General features: G+C 38.6%; 1 protein-coding gene across 1 annotated transcript; it reads right to left on the reverse strand.

Moving 5' to 3' along the window:
• Positions 1-28: 28 nt before the first annotated feature.
• Positions 29-8,568, reverse strand: chrb (charybde). The gene is made up of 4 exons (XM_018005581.2): positions 7,310-8,568; positions 1,828-2,449; positions 1,634-1,744; positions 29-1,552 (listed from the first exon to the last, which is right to left on the reverse strand). Exons 1-4 carry the CDS (start codon positions 7,383-7,385, stop codon positions 1,459-1,461), a joined length of 903 nt encoding a protein of 300 aa, XP_017861070.1. The 5' UTR covers positions 7,386-8,568; the 3' UTR covers positions 29-1,458.
• Positions 8,569-9,120: the final 552 nt, after the last annotated feature.

Here is a 9,120-nt window from a genome sequence, read left to right on the forward strand (position 1 = left end):
TATATATTATTGTTGAATGCAATGCCAATTGTTTTCTTGTTTTTTTTTTTTTTTTTTAATTGTTTAAACTAAACTACGAGTTAAATACACAGCTACACACATTGAATTCTCTGCTTTGTTTATGTTTTTCTTTTTAATATTAAAATCTTAAGCTAGAAACACATCAAATATTATAAATATTATATATATATTCATGTATATATATATTCTGTATTTTGTTTATATCAATGTAGAGCCAGAGTTTAAAACGCTGCACAAGAAAAAGAAAACGCGGAGTTTACATTTGCAAAAAATCAATAAATGAAAAAAAAAAAAATGTTTGTTTAAAGACAAATTGAAAAAAAAAAAAGAAATGAAAATATTTTAAACAAATTTGCAAGTGTTCAAATTTTGCTTGATTTAAGTATGTGTGTGTGTGTGTTTGTTTGTGTTTCAATATTCATAATTATTATATAATATCACATCAACTTTGTTTTTTTTTTTCATTATTATTATTATTATTTATATATATTTTGTTGTTTTGCATCAACTCTTTTTTACTTATTGTTTGCTCTGTTTTTCCCCCCCGTATGTTTATATATATTGGTTTTATATATAGAGATTTTATAGCCTAATAAGATCCTGAAGAAAAACATACATACATATTCATAAGTGTATCAGCGATGCTTCATATACATACATACATGTATATGCATACATACATATACATATATATACATATCTCGATTTTCGTATTCATCCTTTCTCTGATACACTCATCTATATACTTATACGATTAATACTCTCTTTTTGCTCTTATACATTTTTGGGAGGTTTTCCTTTTTGTTTTTTGTTTTCCCTTTTTTTTTTGTTTTTGTTTTTAAAAACGGATAACCGGCAACCGTTTTCACTGAGTGACAATTTTCCTTTTTTTGTTTACAATATTTTCAATATTTGATTTTTTTTTTTTAATTTTTTGTTTTTTGTTTCAAAAAGTTTCATTTTTTGTTTATAAGCCAAAAAGTCAGTCCAATAAGAGTTTTGAGTTGCCTGCAACTGCAGTTGATTTGTTTTTGTTTGTTTTTAGGATTTTGTAGGTCTCAAAATACATAATTGTTTTTGTTGTTGGGTTTTTGTTTTAATTATTATTATTATTATTTCTCCTAGTGTTGCGTTGATTTGTTGTTTTTGTTTTGCAGGATTTGCTGAATTGTGGTCCAAAGTTTGCCTCTTTATGGGTTTTGTTGTTTCTTTTAAATTATTAATTTTTGTTTTGTATGTTTTTGTTTGTTTTGGATGGGTTTTGTTAACGACGCCGACGTGAGTTTGTGTTTAAAGTGTTGGAGCTGTTGCATTCGCTGTTCTTCTTCTTATACATTCATTTACTTATTCGGAGGGATTTGTGTAATGATTCAAGTGCAGCATCCAAAGTACACCATCGAAACACGCCCACATCGACATCTACGCCTTCCATATGCCTCATATGATGCTGCCTCTACTGGGAGAGTAGAGTTTGTTCTTGGTCAAAGTAAAATCGGGACTGATCATAATCGTATTGCTGCGTGTTATATATCTATATATGAGAAGCGAGAGAGAGAGAGAATGGGAGAGTGAGTAAGGTGTTTATATGATCTTAAAGGCAATAAGGGCTCACTTGAACAGCTTGGGCAGCAGGCTGGACCAGCCGCGCTTGTCCTGCTTCAGCGTTAGATAAAGCTCAAATATGGACACCGTATCCGGATCCACCTTAAACGAAGCAATGCGTCTGTAGAGTGGGTGAGAGAGAGAGAGAGAGTGTGAGTTAGTTTTATGCTCCTCTGCTGTTTCCACCGATCATCAATTACTTACCTAACGTTGTTCGGCTCGCTCTCGAATTCGATGAATATGGTGCAGGCCCTTTCGCCGCACGGCTCCCGCTCCGACATGCGAATGATTTCGGCTGCGATGCGCTGCATCAGATTGTTGGGCAGCGTCACCTCGGTGCAGGCCAGATGCTGGCTCTTGGCGTCGCGCAGCTTGGCCTGTAGCTGCTGGGACAGCTCCTGCACCGCAACGGCGCTCACATCGTCCAGATTGTCGATGGCGCCGAAGCGTGACGTTGGCGTCGACTGCAGCGGAGAGGCGGGCAGCGCTGTTGTCTGCGGTGCTGCCTGCAACACGTTGGACATGTAGCCGGCGGTTGCACTGCCTCCGTTTAGCATATCGAAGCTGGCCGCCATGGGGCAGACGGGGGCCTTGACGCCGACGCTCGTCGAGGAGGCGGACGACGAGGAGGAGAGGCGCGGGCGGGTGTTGAGCGCCTGATGCTGACGCATGTGCAGCACTGAAGCGGGATGGCCATCCACAACATCAACGTCGACGTCCACGTCCACGTCCACTTTCGCAACGTCCTCGTTTGCAACGTCCACGTCAGCCACGTTCACCTCTGCGGCTGTTGCAGTTGCTGGTGCCGTTAGCGGACTCGTCCAGTCTGCAATGCAAGGATAAAGAGCACAAGAAGAGGTAAGACTTTAGTCACCTTATTTCGACCGGCAGAAAACCACATGAAAGAAAAAACCATAAAGCAGACACAAAAAAAAACAGCTGATGTCTGCGCTGCCACCGGCAAAAGCCTTGCATGCGCACTCATTCTCCTCCTCTCTCTCTCTCACACATACACTCACACAATCGAAGAGCTTGCGCAAGCTCAAATTTGCACTCACACTTTATGCGCAGGCTCGACAAACACACTCAACGCTTCCAGGGCGCGGGGGCAGACGGGGGAGTGGCTCGAAATCACCTGGCAACAACAGCTGGAAAATCAGCCGTTCGCTTAAGCAGCAAACCCTCTCCTCCCCTATCCACTTACAGCAGTCAACCAGCCATTAGGTAATGTGTTTTTTTCTCGTTTTTTTTTTTTTTTTTTTTGCTCGTCTTCCCCTCTTTTGCTTAGCTTGTTTCGCTTTATGAGCCAGAGGCCTCATCGTTTCCAGCTGACGATTGCGCGTCCGTCCCCCATCCGTTTTGTTCACTCGTTCGTTAGTCAGCAGTTTCTTTTGCGTTTGCTTTTGCTTGTGCTATGCAATTGCTATTGCTGTCCCACATCTCCCTCTACCTCTACCTCTACCTCTCCCTCACCCGCACCCGCTCCCACACCATCTCCTTCCTTCGCATTTCAATGACCGCCAGGCCTTGCTTTATGTGTCTTCTCTGTCGTTTGCCTTTGGCTGCACGCTTTTTATTTCTTTTGCTGTTATTTTAATACTCAAGTATACAAATACAAAAGCCAAAGCTGAGCACAGCAGCCGCACGCACAGTGGCTCGAAATGTCGACATTATGTTTTGATAAATGTTCTACCTAATTATTTGAAGGTAAACACATTCTCTATGATAACAAATGTGGAAAAGTCAACATTATTATTTCTTTTCGTTTAATTAACATTTTCTTCTTCAGTAGCTTTTCATTTGAATTCATAATTTACATTTTCTCCCACTGTCTTTTGCTGTCTTTTCTGTTTATCTTTTACATTAAGGAATACATATATGGAATATATGTACATATGTATGCATGTGTGCGTGTGTGCGTGTTTATGCTGGAGTGTGTTTATTTAAGGTGCCTGTAGTATGCAAATAAAAAACAGTTAAATATCTTACTGTTGTCCCGTGCTTTGTAATATGCACAAATTAACCACTTGGCTTAGCTGGCTCGACGATGTCATGTAATTAGCACTGAAACTCTTTCAGCTCACCCATCGCCTTCCCCTTCTCGCACCCTGAGCAATTCTATTGCAACGGCTGAATGGATATTGCTATCTCGCTCGAACGCACTAGGCGCACCCGCGTAATTAAGAAATTAACGGCACATGTTTGCGGCTCTCCTTCTGTGTTTATGTCTTTCGCTGCGTTTGTCACAAATGAATATGTGTATACATATGCATATATAAATATATATACACACAGCCTTACACACATGCACACAAACGTGTTTTGTCAAGTGCTGCATGAAAAGGGTTTGTGTAAACTTTACATTGTAAAAGTCAAAAGCGAAAACGAAAAGGAAACAGACAAACGACCGCATACACATTTAATTACACACACACAAACAGACGTGCATATGTATACACGCATGTAAATTCTGTTGAGAGCGTCTCCCCCGCCTTGTTGTCATGTCTTATTCATCACTGCGGGCACATCACGCGACATTTGCGGTTGTCTCTTTTATGCATTCAAAATCGCCAATAAACAACAACAACCACAGCAAAAGCAGCAGCAGCAAGAAACACAGTAACAGCAGCCTAGCAACAGCATCAGCATACACGCACTAACACACATATGTACATATGTAAATACATTGTATACTTGTCTCTTGCTTCCCCACACAAACATGTCTGCAGCTACCGGCGGCTAGCGCGAGGGCTTCGCATTTACTTTACAGAACATTCTAATTTATCTCTCCAAATGCAGTAGCTAAGGGAAGCTCTTTTAGCTTCTGCTTGCATTGCTGCGTGCGTGCATATGTGTGTATGTGTGCATGCGTGATAATGCGTGCGTGTGTGCACATAGTGTTTGGCCTTGAGTCGTGCGTTTGAAGTAAATGGAGTGTGATTGATACCTTTGAATGAATACTTTGACCACGCGATAAATCCTCATCGAAATCTCAATCACAACAGTTGTAAAACACTCGAGACTTATGCTTTGCATACATACACAGCTTATGTGTATGCACATATGCATGAATGTACTTATGTACGTACGTACGGCTCGCGCTTTAATCAAACACTGAGCAACATGCATATCAGTGTGACCATATGCTGAATGCACAATAGTCTAGAATTTAACCAAAAATACCAAAAACCGTTGAAGTTTTCAGCAATATTGATGAGCATATGAAATTAAAGCTGACTTAAAGCATATTAAAAATGCATACACACATACATATATGTACATGTATGCATATGTATTTATGTAGGTTTATAGTGCTTGGAACCGTCCTCTAATAAAGATCACAATTAAGTTGCTTAAGTCAGCGCACAGGCATGTTCACTCAAAGGAAATTAAGTAATTTATTTTACAACATTATTTGGTTCCTAGATTTCCCAGATTGAATAGCATATGAATATGCATGACTAATTACGTGCCTATGTATGTACATATGTGTGTGTGTGTCGGTGTCCTTCGAATATAAAATTGCATGCGCCCAGTCAGTCATGAAATTAAATTGACTGCAAACACATTCACACACACACATGCAGCACATATAACTGCCAAAGAACCGTTGCGAGGAGTGAGATGGCATGCTCTGTCTTTGCTGCTTCTGCAAGGTGTGCATGTGCATGTATTTGCATTTGCATTTGTGTTTATTTGTGTGCGAGTGTGTGTAGACATGTCGTTGCATGTTGTCGTCAACATAAGGCTGCTGCTGCTCCCTGCTTCCTCTCTCCCCAACGTCTGGCCCTCTCTCTGTCTCTCTGCCAATCCCTCTGCTGGAATTTTGGGCTGGTTTTCATGTTCCCAGTTGGGTTCGTGTTCGGTTCTAATTTGCAGGACTTGCCGTGTGTTTCTCTCTCTCCCTCTCCCTCTATGTGTGTGTGTTAGCCAAGTTTAAAGTGACAGGGATTAACAGGATGTTGCATAATCCGCACGTCAGACACAGGAACAGGATATGCCTGCTCCCCAGGCGCAAAAACAAGCAAAAAACCGAAAAACACGTTGCACAAAAATGCATAAAACAAATTTCGTTTCATTTCAACCCCTTGAAAACTTGCATGCCAAAAGCACTTTATTGTCATGCCATCCATTTACTTAAGCTGGCGAACAGAAACCGGAAGAAAATTCCCTTGGATTCAATTTATAACACTGCTGATTCTATTAACTGTAGAACCTTGAATATCAAGAGCCTTTCGTAATATTACAAATTCCTACATACAATATTTGAATAAATGTATATACATAAAAAAAAAAAAAAAAAAACAATTCTCAATAAACATTTTGCAGTTTATTATGGAAAATTTTACATTCGAATGCCCAAAAAGATCAGATAAAAGTTTCTCAAGCGCTATCAAATTAATTGAATCAAAAAATAGGCCATAAAAAACAGGCAAACACAAAACGGAATGAGTATAAAAATATGTTCGAGGCACATTAAAAATTTGTAGTGCAAATGTTTCCTAATGTGTTTCAATAAATAAAAAATACATCATTTATAATGAATGTATATTCCAATGGGGAATAAAAACCCATTTACGTCAGAAGTGCGATTCCAGCATTAATCTTGAGTATGTGCTTCAAATTAAGACTTGGAATTTCGTATTTCAAATATTTTATGAAGCTTTAAATCACTTTTTTTGTGTTCGAAAATGTTTGCCAATTTTTCGCATATTTTTTGAAAAATTTTAAGAGCCGATATAATTAATTCATTTTCATATTTGTTTCAAATATAATAGAATTTTGTTGAAATGTAAAATTTGGGGGGTTTTTTTTTTTTTCATTTATACCGTTGGGAAAAAAATTTTTTTGTTGGGCTTTACATAAGTTGATTTTATACATATTATTTGTTTATGCAATATTTTTTATATGTTTTTAAAAGTTTATGAAACAAAGACCTAAAATTTATTTATTATAGTTGCATATATTAAAAATAAGCATATGTTTTAATAAATATTTGTTATAAATCATTAATATTTTTTTTATTTTATTATTTCAGTAATAAAAGCTTGTTTTTAATTTTTAGTTGAATTAATTCAATAATGTTTTAATTTGATTTAAGAATGCTTTTTGTTTTTATATTAAAGAAAACAATTTTTAAATAAGTGATTTAATTTTAAGATAATTTTTCAAAATTGTGAGAAAAACAAACTATCTAAAACATAGTTTTATTAATTAAATTAGTCGAATAAATGTTTAAATTAATAGCATTCAAAACAGACTTTTTAGTTTTATTTAAAATAAATTAATCATTGGATTTACTTCTTTTACTTGATCTTTTATATATAACATTTGGCAACTTTGCTTATATTCTCTTTAAATTAAATTATTTCAAAGAAAAGAAAATTTTATTCAAATTTTCCCCCAACACAAAAGCTCTTAGAATAGCAAAAAAAATAAAATAAAATATATATATATATATAAGAACAATCTTAGCTAATCAAATTCAGCAACAGAATTTAATTAAATTCTTTGAGCGAAGTTTCCACTCTCTTTAAATTCTTCAGTTCTGCTATTCAATGGGCAGCGAAAACTTTAAAACTTTCAACACTTTACAGGGGGCGCACACACACACACTCACATGCTTTCACGCACGAAAAAAAAAGAATAAAACTCTATTTATAGCTACTAAATTTGTATTACTCACCTTTAACTTTTGTTGTGCCAATGCCGCCGAATTGTCCCTGAATGTGATTTTGTACTGAGAGCACTTCCATCTTCATTGCCCAGTTGGAAAAATATCTCACTCGTTGCGCTTGCTGTGTTGCCTCCAATTGGATTTATATTTGTGCAGCATTCAAAGTCTTTTTTGTTGACTGGGATTTTCGATGCGTTTTGTTTTGTTGGTTTTTTTGTGAGTAGTTGCATACATACATCAGTATGTATGAGTGTGTGTGTGTGAGGGTGTGTGTATATATGTATATCTATGTATATATGTATTAGAAATGCACTTTAATCACAAGAATTTGATTTGATTTTCGTGTGTTTATATGTGTGTATGTCTGTGTATGTGTGTGTGTATTGTGTTTAACTTTTATTAATTTATTAATTTCCGATTTTGCTTCTATTTAATTTTATTTCACGTTTTTCATTTACGGCACACAATTTTCTGACTGAAGCTTTGTCTCTCTCTCATACTCTCTGTAGCTTTCTCTCTCTTTCTCTTTCTGATGCTCGTTTAACAAATAATTGCAAAAAGTATCAACAACTAAATTTGTTATTCTAGTTTAACATTTAAATTTTTTAATACATTCTAAAAAAGCCGAATTTGCCGCCTCGCATCGCTCTCGCTCTCTGTCGCTCTTTTTCTTATTTTCAATTTACGCACAGCACTCGAAATTTAAGTTGTTGGAAAGGAATTGCGAATTAGTTAAAGTTCTGCACACATACACTGACATGTGTCTATGCATGTGGTTGTTGCTGTTGCTATTGCTGCTTGCTGTGTTGCGGTTGGCTGGCGTCGTTCCGTCTCCGTGCGTGTCAATTGGAGCTGATGCGTTGCGTGCGGCGGCCGCTGCTTGACTGGACGTCCGTTTACACAGCGACAACGGACGAGGGCGCCCTCTGCTGGTGGCAGCAAATTTGAGTTGCTCTGCTGCTGCTGCTGCCGCTGCTGCTGCAGCTGCTCTTACAACTCAATACGACTCAAAGCTCAACTCGGCTCAACTCAACTCAACTCAACTGCTCACAGCTGTTTGTTGCGTGTGTGAGTTGGTGTGTGTATGTGTGGGTGAGCGAGCGCCGCGCTGCCAGCTGAAAAAAACTTGCAACAGCAGCTAAGAATACGATGTGGAAGAGATGGACGACACACGGCTGACGGCTGACGGTCGACGGTCGACGGTAGAGAGGAGCTTGGGCGGCAACTTCTGTGGCGGAGCAGTTTTCCAAAGCTACTATCCGGCCGGCGGTATGTGCCTCTGCTTTTATAGCAATTTTCCGGCCAGGCTGCGCTGCCGGCTGCCGGCCGCAGCAGCGCTGCCGCTGACATGAGTGAGTGACTTTTCCCCTTGGCCGTGAATTGTGTCATTTGCTGTAAACGGCGCAAGCGTAAGAGCAAACGCACCCTCAGCTCACCTCTCGCCGCTCTCTGCTCTTCATCACTCTCCTTCTTGCTCTAGCCGTTCTCTGCTCTGCTCTATCATTTGAGCTGCTTGCCACCAGCTGCGCTCGTTTGGCTGCGGCAAACATATGTTGCCAAGCGGTATCATCAGCTGTTGTTGTGCGCTGCTCGCACTCACACACTCACCCAGCTCTCACACTAACTCCTCTCAGACAGCATTTGAGTGTGCTCTTAAATTCGACTTGCTCTTGAGCTAAAGAGTATTTAAGGGAATTGCACTCAAGAGCGCAGGTTATGTTCGAATTGAGTGTATTTTTGATTTCATTTTGGCACTGAGCCCATTCTCTTTGATTCTTGATTTGAGTTTTTTTTCTTTCTTTTTTTGCAAATTTGTTATG

This window comes from Drosophila arizonae, chromosome 4 (genome assembly GCF_054131065.1).
Source record: "Drosophila arizonae isolate 15081-1271.41 chromosome 4, UAZ_ARI_1.0, whole genome shotgun sequence".
In the NCBI taxonomy this organism is placed as follows: domain Eukaryota; kingdom Metazoa; phylum Arthropoda; class Insecta; order Diptera; family Drosophilidae; genus Drosophila; species Drosophila arizonae.

What these genes read in the sequence shown, in the direction of transcription:
- chrb (XM_018005581.2), bottom strand. Translation starts at nt 7,385, where the DNA reads ATGAAGATGGAAGTGCTCTCAGTACAAAATCACATTCAGGGACAATTC. An exon ending in TGGCACAACAAAAGTTAAAG is followed by an intron (nt 2,450 to 7,309) that starts GTGAGTAATACA and finishes CTTGCATTGCAG; the next exon opens with ACTGGACGAGTCCGCTAACG. An exon ending in AGCGAGCCGAACAACGTTAG is followed by an intron (nt 1,745 to 1,827) that starts GTAAGTAATTGA and finishes CCCACTCTACAG; the next exon opens with ACGCATTGCTTCGTTTAAGG.